The following is a 14293-nucleotide window of genomic DNA, read 5'->3' as shown; positions in this document are numbered from 1 at the left end:
AACAGTTACTTAAGTGAATAACAAATAGCAATGTAATAATATATTATGCGATTTTATAAATTTTTGTTTATTTGGTAAAAATGGATAAACCATTAGGGCTATTTCAATAGTTTTACAATTTTTGAGATTTTTATGTGTATGAAAAAAGATACAACTGTTTACATCCCTACTCTATTCAAATAGGGTGAAATGTCGCGATAACTCAAAAAATAAACAATTGATTCAATTTTAAAATTTTTTTAAGAATAAACGAATTTTAAAGGAGTCGTCACCTAATTTTAGGAAAAACTAGGAAATCAATTAAAAATGTCTACGAAACCAAGATTCTAGGTAAGGGGTTCAAGTTATTTCGAAAGGAATGTGTTAGACATCCTTCGAAATCCACAATTATGGATCCCGATTGAATTCATTTTTTTTCAAATTGATGAGGAGGTAAAAATAGTTTATAAATATAACAAACATGCAATATATACAAATAATAAAGTAAACAAGTAATATGAGAAACGACCTAATATTTATCTATCATCAACAATACACATAATAATGAATATAGTATTCGAACGTTATTCGAATGACTTCGATGAGAAGCGACTTCGAAATACCTATAAAGACACTTAGTAAAAGTGTTAGAGGTAAATAAACACAAATAAAAATAAAATGAAATAAATAATAAATTAAAATAAAAATCCGTCTTATATACATGAGAGACCTTGAAAATCGACGGTAATTTCTTCATCAGCCAATTTTAACATAGAATATATATAAACTTCTACTAAATTTCCGTCTTTTACAATGGGAAGGCCTCAAAAATCGATGGAGAAATTTTTTCATTGGGCAATTTTAACATAGAATATATATAAACTTCAACTAAATTTCCATCTTTTACAATGGAAAGGCCTCGAAAATCAACTGAGAGATTTTTTCATTGACCAATTTATAATATATGTAAGTACAAAATTATGTAAAATTAGCAAACATAAGATAAAATAATATGTATATATTGAATAAACAATTGGCAACAACACAATAAGACTTAATAATAATCAAATGACAACATGTCTGGCTGAAAATTCTTAAAAAAACAGAAATACAAGATTAATATATTAAAAGCCACTATATATAGTATAGTATATACCAACAAGAACAAAAATAAACCCAATCGGAGAAAAAGAAAAACACGAACAGTAGCATGTAATCCAAAATTCAAAATAAAATTAACCCAGCAGACAATCACAAATCCATATTCACAGAATCATCATAACAAAATCAAACAAAGATTAAATCATCAAAGTAAACTACAATAATCATAAGAAATTTAACCCAAACTATAACATAACAACAAACTGACAATCAGTAAGAAAACAGAGCAAGTTCTTTCATTCAACACTAATAACATAAAACCAAGTCAAAATAAAGCTACGAAAATAAAAAATGTTACAGAAAAAGAGAACGGAAGTTGTAGGGCAGATCTGGTTCATTGAGATTACAATTATTCCGGCGAGGTGGGTTTGTTGGTCGCTGTTGTCATGAGCTGTTGACTCGCCGGTGGTGGAGCTGCTGTTCATTGGAGTTTCAGAGTTGTAGTGTGGTTTCAGGTGAGGTTCTGGTCGGAGTTTGAGGTCTGGTTGTTTCTTGTAGCTCGCGAGCTCACCGGAAAAAGAGATCTAACACCTGCAAAACAAACAAAACTCGTAGAGGGGGAAAGGGGAAGGGACTGATTTGTTGTTAGGAACGAGAAAGGGGAAAATGGGGGGTTTTTGTTTGGTTGTGCGAGTATTGAGCTCACCGGCTCACTGTGGAGCCATGGTGGTTCGTTAGTGGTAAAAGGGAGTGGAGTTTTGGTCTGATTCTAGTGAGTTTCTGGTGTGGAGAAGGCAGTGGGTGGTGGCGGCTTCAGCATTGGGCGGCTGGAATAAGGATGGAAGAAAAGTCTTAAACCTAAAAATATTAGGACAAATTACTTAACTACACTTCTTTACTTACCTTAATATCAATTTATCCCTACTTATTCAAAAATTTCAAAAATTTCTTATTTATCTATGTATCCCGTGCACAACGCTATATATCTCGTTATGTGAAATGTATCAAACGTTATGTATTACGTGCACAACACTATGTATTCCGCATGTATCCCGTGCACAGCACTATGTATCCCGCTATGTGAAATGTATCAAACCTAATGTATTCCGTGCACAATGCTATGTATCCCGCAAACATCATTTTTAAGGGATTTTTGGTAAATAGAAAACTAAAAGGAATATGATATTATTTAGTATTTATAATATGTTGTTCCTATAATTTATACATATTATTATTCACCACCCCCCACTCAATGACTAAGAATAGGTTAAATAAAAAAATCAAAAATCACTTGTAATACAATATCATTATATAAAATTCATAGGCCAAAATCACTAGCTAATAAAATATCTGTGTATGAAATCTTATTCATATTCGAATGAATTTTAGACTGTGCGAAATATCAAAATAAATATTAACAAATGTAACAAATAAAATGAATATTAAAAAAATATAATGAACATAACTAATGACATATAAAAATGCAATTTTAAGATTAACTCATAAAAAGAAAAATCTTAAATTTTGATAAATAAGGATAGTTATCGATAAACTTATTTAAAATTATAAAAAAATTATTTTGAACTATTAAATAAATAAAACTTAAAAATTACGAATTTTGAAAATGTTAGGCCAAAATTGGATGTCAACAACAACATCAAAATTTCATATCGCATGTCTAAACAAAACTTCAACATCATCTCATAATTCCATATTATGATATCATATCATAATTTCATATCATGATACCATATCACATGGCCAAACAGGCCCGAGAAGGCGAATTGTATGAAGTAGAGAAATGCTTTATCTTATCACTACAGTTTATATCTGATTACACAAATATTTCTATCGTATTTACTAATTCTCCATATAATTTGAAATAACTATATTTTATATCACTAATTAATAATTTCATACCATATTTCAAGTTAGATACACCTTGATACATATTTTTTGCTACTAAATACATTGAAATAGGGAGAAAAACGAGCAAGATTTGTCTATGTATCCCACATACATGCGATTCACACTATCTCACATACATGTGATTCATACTAACTCACATACATGTGATTCACACAATCTCACATACATGCGATTCACACTAGTTACATGTATCTGGAGTGATTCACATGTATCTGGGATACCAGATACATATGAGAGTGGCGAGCGAGATGGGAGGGAGACGAGCGAGATTTGTCTATATGTATCCAGATATATGCAAATCCATTGGATACATGTATGTTGAGCAAAATTACACCTAATTTTGACCCTTATATCATGAGATACATGTATCTGGACGTATCTAGACTCACCAAAATCCTGCAAGATTCGTAATATTGCAAACTAGTGTGTATCTAAGCAATTATCTCATAAACTAGCAAAATTTCTATAAATTACCCCTTTATTTTCACCATCGAAAATCATATATTTTTAATTAGTCGTAGGTGAAATTCAAAAAAAATTTCTTTTATTTTAAACTAGGTATTGTTGGTGAAAGTCAAAACATATTTTTTCTTCTATTTTAAAATATCCTAGTTAAAATACAAAACAAAATCTAGTTAGCAATATCAGATATATAGGAGGGTGATGAGCGAGATAGGAGGAAGACGAGCGAGATTTATCTATATGTATCTCAAATATATGCATATCCACTTGAATATAATATATCTAGAGCAAAATTACACCTAATTTTGACCCCATATATCCCGAGATACATGTATGTGGACATATCTGAACTCACAATCCGATAAGATTTATAATATTGTAAACTAACGTATATCTAAGCAATTAGCTATAAGTTACCCCTTTATTTTCACCGACGAAAATCATATATTTTTAAACTTATTTTTAATTAGTCATAGGTGAAATTCAAATATTTTTTTCTTTTATTTTAAACTAGATATTGTAGGTGAAAGTCAAAACATATTTTTTCTTCTATTTTAAAATACCCTAGTTAAAATACGAAAAAAATTCTAGTAAGCAAACTAGGTATTGTAGGTGTAATTTTATTGGTGGCACCTTGGAAAATACTGAGTAATTTCATGTATAGTACCTGCTAAAAGAAATTGTGGACGTAATTTCTTGTTTGATACTTACCTAAAACTGAGTTGGTAAAAATTCAAACACCATGAATTATTTTTTAAATTTGAATATAAAGAGTCAAAGTCATATTTTCTTTTTAACATTTGAACTATATGTTCGAAACTATAGGAATTTTCAAATAAAACTCATTGTGTTGGGATTTTTCTCTATTTTAGCTGGAGTATAACGAGAGAATTTTATCATTCAAAAATTATTTTCACTATAAATAAAAGTGATTAATTTATTTTAGATACTCATTTCGTTACAAATTCTTACTTAGATAATTTAACTCCCTTGAATGAGTAAAGTCTTTTGCTATTTTTTCTTCTCAATAAGAATTAAATAATTAATTGATTACACATCAATTTCAAAATCAATTTTTTCTAGAAACCAAATTAATTAATGATTCATGCAATTATAAAATGCACAATGAGTACCATTTAATGGAGCGATCAAAATAGAATGGGACATACTCCGATCCCTTTATCTAATACTCCATCCGTTCTATTTTATGTGAGGTAGTTTGACTCGACACGGAATTTAAGAAAGAAAGGAAAACTTTTAAAACTTGTGGTCCAAAATGAATTATAGAAATTTGTGTGACTGTGAATCGTTTCATTAAGGGTAAAATATACATTTTATAGTTAAATTGTTACTTAATATAAAAATGTGTCATTCTTTTTGGGACTGACTAAAAAAGAAAGTAAGTCACATAAGTTGGGACAGAGGGAGTAATAATTTTTCACTATTGACTTTGACACAATTTTAAGAAATAATAAATAATAGGAGTAATATTACCACATTACCCTTTGAATATATTTGGTGTTGAATACTATCTCTATCCATTTTTAATTGTCATGATTTCTTTTTTTAGATTCAAACTAAAAGAACTTTGACTAACAGCTTATGATGTATATTTTTCATCATATTGATATGAAAAAAATGCAATTTATAGTACTTTTCGAATAATTTTTAAATATCTTAATTATTTGTGTAACATATCGAATTAATATAATATAATTTAACTTTTGAAAAGTACAACATGATAATTAATAGTGGACGAAATGAGTAATACTTAATAGCAAGGTTAAAATAGACACAAAAAGATAAATTATCTCTTAAATTTGTCAAACAAAATAAATATTTTTTAAACAACTATTTTTAATATAATTAATGGACAAATAAAGATGAGCGGGTTCCAATTTCCTTTAGTTAGAAAAGGCCAATATATTTCAGTCAACCAATACTAAATCGCCACATAGATAACGTCAAAGTTAAATAATTCATACACGGCGATTTAAAAGTCAATTTTTTCTAGAAACCAAATTAATTAATTAATTTCGCCCCTATATAAAGCTACGACAATTCTACAAACGCGTAGTACGCAAAATAAATAAATCTGAATTTTATTTATTTTATTATCGCATAATAATCAACATCAATTCGATCACCGGAGATGGCGAAGTACGATGAACCGGCGGTCGGAATCCCTTACAATCCGTCGGCGCCGTACCAAGCTCCGATGCCGCAGCAATTTCAGCAGCAATACTATGTAGGTCAAAATCCTTATCAAGCAGGTATGGTTCCACCAAACGCCATTTATGGAGATCCTAAAGGAATTCCGATTCAACAAACTATTTACAGAGATACTCCTGCTCCTTTCAATTGCCTTCACTGTGGTAATACCGGTCTCACCCAAATCAAGTAATTCTTCTCCTTTTTACCTCTTTAAACCCCTTTTTTTTTGGGATAATTGCAATTTGCAGATTTGGTTCTTTGTTACTCTATATTGTTGTTGTTCTGTAATTGGTAGCGTAGAACTTGCTCGGCATGTTATTGAAGCGAAATCAAAGTATTGCCAGGTTTAGAAGATGATTGTAGGGTTTCGTTGTTATGTTTTGTGTATTTTAGTATTTTAAGATATTGTATTAGTAGTTAGTATTCTTGTGTTTGTAACGTTTCGTTTGATAGTATTAATTTTGCCTTGATTGATCAATATTACAATTTGCAGTAACTAAGGGAGTAAAAGTGGGAGTTTTCTTTTGTTTGTCTGCAACGTGTGTGCAACTTTGTTGTTCTATTCATGGTATGATCATTTGGTGATGAATTCTCACTAAAAGCTAATTCACCTTATCTTTATCAACGAATTTATCAATATTCAAAATGAAGTCGAATGGTTATTACGGGACCAAACTAAAATTGAAAAATGTAGTTGATTCAAACTAGTCTGGGATTGAGCTTCAGTAGTAGCAACATCAGTTCTTTTTGGATAATGATGATATGGCAAACAGTTTGGACACAAACATTTAATCTGGCACCTGCATTTTCCCACCCGTGCAAATACATTTAACTCTACCTGCCAAACTTAGGCTAATGAAAAGAAATTACATAGGAATTTGCTTAATCTGTAGTACTGATAGTTTTATCATATTATTCAACGAATCCTTGAAGAATTGGAATGAACTTTTGTGGAAGCCTAATATCCTAATGAGGGCTCTTTATATTTCTTGAACCTCCAATAAGAATCACGTTCCTGCACTAATGAAACACCAATAAGTTGTACATAGTATGCATGGATTAGTTTGACATTTTATTCGTAGAAAATTTGATATAGCAATTAATGTTCAAAAAGATAATTAATTTAGCAGTTTCCGTATTTTTGTTGTTTGTTCAGTTGAACTGCAATTTCCTTGTTTTTATTTGATTGAAATCACTTCAATTTGACTGCTTTAAGGATATTCGCCAGCTTATTGTTGTACCAACACAAAGTTAAACCTCCCAACAGCTTCGTCTCAGTCCCAAACAAGTTGGGTCAGGAAAAAGTTAAACCTCCCAAACCTAGAACAAAAAAGAAGGAAAAGATAAATATATTACGGGTTTCTGTATCTCTGGTTTGCTAACTGCATCACAGTTAAGTTGGATAAGAAAGAATGAGGAAGTTGGAAGAAGTTTGGAAGAGCATACCCCTTTTGCACACCTGCTACTTTTACTAATGCAGGGTGCAATAGTTTTATACATATTGGGGTATGGGGCATGCAAAAACATTCTGTTACTTTATTCTCTGTGTAGATAAATCTTGGTTGAACCATGGAAAGCTCACAATCACGTTTCATTCTATAACTGATATCTGGATTATAGTTTGTAACAAAATAGTGCAGTTTTTTCTCCCCTCCTTCTGGATCCTTCAGCAAACACAGTCCCTATCCCACCTTCGTTGATAAGAGGTAGCGGGTGTGAGACTTTAGTATACCGCAGGGGCCTATTTTCATCCCCTTGTTACTGATATTCATTAGTATTACTTTTGCACTTCATGTGACTATTGATAGGCCATGTTTATGCAGATATTGTTGGTGACACGGCTTTATCAAGTCCTTTCATATGAGATGTGGCAATATTTAAGTAAATAGTATTCATTGCTTTTGAAGTTTGAGCATCAGAATTCATTCCTGAACTTGGTTTATGGTCTAGTTTATTCCTGAGTTAAGTGTACCGCTGATTCTTTTGATGGCTACTTAAACGAAAACTTCATCCACTTATGATGTTAAGCATAATTAAGAGATTTTGAAATTCTTCCATAGTCGAGAACAATTAGTAAGCAGTCAACCCCCTTCTTATTTGCTTCCGAAGAAAAACATGAACATTCTTCTCCAGATTCTTTCATTGGCTAATGGTGATTTCCAAAATAAAAAGGGTTTCTTGTGGTCTTAAAGATGCTAAAGACCTTGGTGGGCAGAGTCACCCGTGTATCTTTGTTGGTGGAGGTAGCAAATACACAGTGAAATAGTCCAGGTGTGGTAACAGAACACCACCATTATTGAAAGGAAAAGGAAAGGAAAAAAGGATGTTTAAGAAACAGACTGCTGCAATAGCAATATTTACTGAGACGTGTGATTTTCACTGCATTTACACCTTAGACAGAGACATTGCCATTCTCCTCTGTTAATGGTCTACCAGAGTGACTTACCTTTCTCAAAAAGTTTGTCTACCAAAATAGCATTTCTTAGAGTACAGAAGTGCCTGTTAGGGGAAAAAGAAAACTGATTTCCATTTTCCAATCTCAGTGGTTTGATATTGTCACAATATCAGACCCATGTAGGAAAATTGCAGGGCCAAAGTCCATCAAATCCAATAGGTAGAAGCCCAAACTTACAAATTACAAAAGGTAGACTATCCATATGACAGTGTGACACATTCTTAGCATGAATTTTTTCGTTGACTTTGTAACTGACCAAGTTTAATGTATATGGAGCAGAGATAGATTATACATACACATACATACATACATACATACATACATCTACATATAAAATTCATACGCTGTGCATATGTCTGAATATTATGTTGCAGCTCATGGATTGATTCAGCTGAATTGGCTTGCATACCACTGGCAGCAGTAAGGGATATTTTTGAGTTAGAGGAGTTCGATATTACATTAATACCTCTCTATTTCTTCCATTTTATAGCTAGGCTCATCTACTCTCTTCACTCAAAGTCAAGAACATAAATATGATGATCCTTGCATAAAAAACATGGCACCCTTGTATCTTCCCAATTCCTACATTGCTTCCTGGTAGTGCAGTGGTTTCCAATTAATAACTTGCACAATCTTGCATACAACGTAAGTCAGAATCAAACACCACTTCAATAAAATTGGTAATTAACAACTACTATAGAATATTTTGTCAATTAGCTTCCTAGTTGGCATTGGTTAAACTTGAAAGGGGAATGACAGTGAAAGGGACAAGGGAAATCAACTTCCTAGTAGAGTTTATGTATACTTGCCTGTTAAAACTTCCATCAGCTTGGAATTGACGAACTTTCTTACTATGGCCTTATTTTGAGTATGTGTCAGCGAAATTCTGATTTCCTCCAATGTGTGTTCCATTTAGATCAAAACCGAGTCCTGCAGCTTTTGTTGGATGCATGATGCCATTTATGCTTGGAGTATGCTTTCTCTGCCCATCAATGGATTGCCTCTGGCACAAGTATCATTATTGTCCAAGCTGCAATCAGAAGGTAACGAGCTTTTACTGATCTAACTTTATGTTCCGTGCCTATTTCATGGATCTCATGTCGACTTAAACTTTGATGGTTTACTAAGCAAGCTTTCTGCCTTTTTGTAGGTTGCCGATTTTGAGAAATCCGATTTTTGTTTGGTTATGGACCCTCCAAACTGGGAAGAAAAAAGTTTTGCCTTACCTGCATGAGGGCATAATCTTGGATTTGCCTCGTATAACCCCCCTTTTTTTTTTTTTTTTGTATTTTTGTGTATATTTACGTGTTTCTTGTTTGCTCGAGAGAATGGATGTGAACTAAAATGCAGTTTGTTGTTTTTGTTATCTTATACAATAGATCTTATTTTCTATTGTTGATTGCCCTTTTGAGTTTTGTATATTTAATAAAAAATCTTGCGCCCTTGTTTTTCCAATTTCCTAGGTTAAATTCACTCACTAATCTTAATATTATAAGTTTGTTTGCGTAGACTCTTGTTTAGCAATGCAGTTGGGAGATGAAAAATACTTATGTACCGTAAAAAACACTTATTTTGAAAAAAACACTATTTTTTTAGAAGCACTTTTCTAAGAAGCTATTTCGAAAAAGTGAGATGCCAAACAGTCTCAAAAAGTAATTGAAGATAGTACCTATTGCAAGCTTAATTAAAATAGAGTGGGAAGAATACAATCTTCCATTTGTAGAACCTGTTTTTTCTATTCTATAAAGAAGCTATTTTTCTCATTTTTAAATAACTTAATTTTTAAAGAAAATATTTTGTTAAAATCTTAACCTATCAAACATGATTTTTTTTTTTTTTTAAAAAATGTCGATCAAGGTGTCAGAAATCAGAAATATGGAAGAGATCGGCCAAGATTAATCTTACTAAAATAGTACTTCCTACACGTGATAAGTAATAAAACAATTGTATTTTACAACTATAATCAACATAAGGAATTGAGAAGTGACAATACTTGTATTATTATTGTAATTAAACAATGAAACAAAAAATGCAAAAATATATTTTAAAAAAAGTGCAAACTAAGATAATTAAACTTCTATTGTCCTTCAATAGGATAAATAATTCTCGTCATTCTGGCTTGATTAAGCATGATATGTTGTTGATCTTTGAAATTATCATATGCATGCACAATTTCCTCACGATCTTTGAATTTAGCATACGCTAGCACAATTTCCTCATGATCTTTTGAAATCGTCATACGCATGAACAATTTCCTCATGATCTTTAAAATCAACTAGTTCTAAGCAGTAAAATAACATCATGCAAAAGTATAAAGAATGAAGGGGCGAACAACAAAAGATGACATTTAAATGGATTATCGGAAATTCCAAAGTATATTGCAAGTGATGAGACCAAAATTATGGTCCTTAAAACAAACGGATGATTAATTTTCTCACGGTCATTGAAATTATTACACGCATGAACAATTTCTTCACGAACATTGAAATTATCACACTCATGAACAATTTCCTCACGATCTTTAGAATTATCATTCTTTTGTGGTTCCACCATACTTTCAAAAAGTTGTATGCTTAGATTTGTCGATGGGTAGATACAATATTTCTCTTTTATGAAAATCTCAAGTATATATAAAAGAAAAATTAAGTCCTAGTTGAATTAAATAAGTGGCAAATCAAATATATAAGAAGACTCCTGTTAAAATACTACTTCTTCAAATGAATTGCAAGAAATTCTAATCCTGATCAAGTTTCAATTTTAAGTCTTAATAATTTTTGAAGTTCAAAACATATTAGTTTCACGTGAATTAAAACACATTGAACCTATGTAATGCTCTAACTTCTAATATAAATATGCACAAATTAAAAGGAAGAATTAACCTAGCAAATCACTATTAGTTAGAGACGTGTTAGGAGTAGAAGTCCTTTATCCCTTTTTTTATTTTTATTTTTAATTTCACTTTTATCAGGATTTTTTTTACGGCAATAACTATTTAATAATTAACCAACCATTTGCAGAGGGTGAAAGATCAGTTATAAATAATTAAATTCTATTAGTAGTGCAACAATCATTTTTTTAATATCCTAATATATAGTATTAGAAATATATGTATTTATTATTTTAAAAAAGCAAAAAAAATAATAAATAAAAAGTTCTTATTGGCACATTTATATCTTTACATGAAATTAATAACAATTTATACGTGATAATAAAAAGTTTATCCATACAACATTGAGAGGTTATTTCTCATAACTAATACACACATAATTTATGAAGAAATCTATATTTCATTTTATAGAAGATAAAATGTGAAATAATTATATGTATAAATAACAAAACTTTGCAAAGCTAGTATCTGCATAAAATAATATTATAAATTTCTTCATAACTAATCTCTGCATTACCAACATCTCTATAACTCTTAATCAACTATACCAAATGATCCAAAAAGGATTTTTAAAAGATAAACTACAATGTATTGAGAATATTGCAATACAAAGTAATTCGCTTTATACTTTAGATAAATAAATCTTTATTTTACAGTCTATTTTATTTATAAGTTCATTAATTAAGTTAAATTTAATGCAAATATTTTGTTCAAATAAACAACTTACTTCCTGCATAACCGTATTATAACTATTTATATTTGAATTAGTCAAAATACATTTATATTGTATTTCAGAAAGTTAGAAGCTGCTTTTCTAGTAAAATTGGGAAAATAAATAACTTAATAATTATAGTAAATTATGATCATACATTTATATTCTTATAAAATAATAAAATGAGATTTTATAATATAAGCCATGAGAAAATTATTATTTTGAAAATGAAAATAATTGTTGAAATCATGACTTTTCAGTAGATCTAATTTTATATATATTTATGTGATTTAAACTATATAATTTTAAATATAAAATTCTTTATGTAAAATCAAACCTGTGATCATTAATTTAGAATATAGTGTTCAAAAATATTTTCATATAAAATATAAAACATTAATAATATCAATCTATAATTATACTAATGATCCACAATATTCTAGATAAATAAGTTTAAGATACATCTGTTACGTTTTCAAAAATCATTCTTATCATATATCTATCATATTTTCAAGAATAATTTTATCCTAAAAGACGTATATTTACTTATCGATCCACAATCTTTTAGATAGGTACATTTATGACACGTCTATCACACGTTTTCAAGAATTAATTTATCCTAAAAGATATCTACTTATTAATCCACAATCTTCTAGATAGATAAGTTTATGACTCATCTATCACACGTTTTGAGAATCATTTTTATCCTAAGAAATATCACTCATTGATCTAAAAAAATTTAGATAGAAAAGTTTATGACACGTCTATCACACGTTTTTTAATTCTTATCCTAAAAGATATATATTTATTCTGAATTTGGTACATCAACTAATAAGTTCACACTCACATATTACTATAAAAGCCAATCATACTTTCTTCGTTAACTACTTTAACCATAATATATTTTTTATATTATTATTCCGTCTCAAGCAAGGTTCACTCTTTAATTAACTCAATGTATTTTGTATTATTTAAATAAATTCTAAATATTTTGATGATATGCATCACTGATTTTTATGAGATTATCTACTATTTTAGTCTGACTACTTGTTTTGTTTTATGTGTAGAAAAATGAACATTTTTGTTGGTAAGCATATCAATTTCTTTGTTCAACTCAAAATTGACATAATAGAAACTTATTTTTTGGCCTAATTCCAAATCAAGCTTTTTTTTAAGGCTCAAAATCAAGTTTAAGTATAAGCTTTAGTATCTATAGTTGATTAAAGACATAATTATTATTTTTTTTTGGAATTTTTTTTAGACCTGTAACTTTAATTGCCTACTTTAGCTTCAAGTCCCTTATACAAAATACAAATATATAAGGGACCAGCAAGCAAGATCACAAACACTAAGAAAAATAAGGTGTATCACATTATTTACGAGATAAAAATTTATTTGCACTCAAAATTTATATTAAAGGGGTATAAGATAATTAAATAGTAGTAATTATAGATTTGAGTGTAAATGTATTAATATTATTTAAAATTTATTATTTAATATTGGTGGTGTGTGAGTAATTTTATTATAGTAATTATACATTTGAGTGAAAAATGTATATTATTATTATTATTATTATTATTATTATTATTATTATTATTGTTATTGTTATTGTTATTGTTATTGTTATTGTTATTGTTATTGTTATTGTTATTATTATTATTAATTGTTGTGTTTGGGGGACTACTTGCATGCACTATCTCAACTAGTTTTATGGGGTATTTTCTTTCTCCCACCAACATAAGTATAGATAATTATTTCTATCAAATTTTGAATATATGAGAATAAATCATTTAGTATTTTTATATACTCTAGAGATTTAAACCCAAAAATTCAATATTTTTAACTCTCTTTATTGATCACAAAGTTAAATATTTAGTATTGTGAGAATGAATAATATTTTACTATAATTACAAATTTGTTTGTAAATATTATATTTTTTTATTTATAAAATTTAATGTAGACACTGATCCTTAAATATAGTATTATTTTCAAATTTGCAAGGTGAAATCGAACCAGCTGCTAACTTTACAGCTGAGAATTAAGCAAAAATTGTACTTAGATTTAAACATAAAACATATTCAGATTTTAAAATATTTTCCATATAGAAAATGATTTGAATGCAAAAATTCTCAGCCGTGAAGTCGGTAGCTGGTTCGATTCACCTTTTAGATTTGAAAAACTAATAATGAAGAATTAATGTTTACATCAAATTATATAAATCAATATAACATGTCTTTTACAGGAACACATATTTATAATTACAGTCGAATAATATTTATTCTAGTAGCACTATAATTTTAGCTTTGTGATCAATGAAGTGATTCGAATTTAAATCATTTTAAAAATATAAATTCTAGATAATTTCTCCTAATATATTCAAAACTTGATAGAGATAAATGGTCATTAATACTTATGTTGATGGAAAATAACAAATACCACATAAAATTAGTTGAGGTGCGCGCAAGCTGCTCTCTAAACACCATTCAAAAAATAAGATATCAAAAAGTAAAATATATTTTCCACTCAATAAATGTAATTACTATAGTTAAATTTC

General features: G+C 29.2%; 1 protein-coding gene across 1 annotated transcript; it reads left to right on the top strand.

Moving 5' to 3' along the window:
• Window positions 1–5554: 5554 nt before the first annotated feature.
• Window positions 5555–9595, top strand: LOC125852285 (GSH-induced LITAF domain protein). The gene is made up of 3 exons (XM_049532019.1): window positions 5555–5871; window positions 9057–9183; window positions 9291–9595. The coding sequence occupies exons 1-3, from the start codon at window positions 5624–5626 to the stop codon at window positions 9372–9374; spliced, it is 459 nt and encodes a 152-aa protein (XP_049387976.1). The 5' UTR covers window positions 5555–5623; the 3' UTR covers window positions 9375–9595.
• The last annotated feature ends 4698 nt before the right edge of the window (window positions 9596–14293 follow it).

The sequence above is a fragment of the Solanum stenotomum genome, chromosome 1 (assembly GCF_019186545.1).
Source record: "Solanum stenotomum isolate F172 chromosome 1, ASM1918654v1, whole genome shotgun sequence".
Lineage (NCBI taxonomy): Eukaryota > Viridiplantae > Streptophyta > Magnoliopsida > Solanales > Solanaceae > Solanum > Solanum stenotomum.
This window is presented reverse-complemented; position numbering and strand designations above follow the sequence as displayed.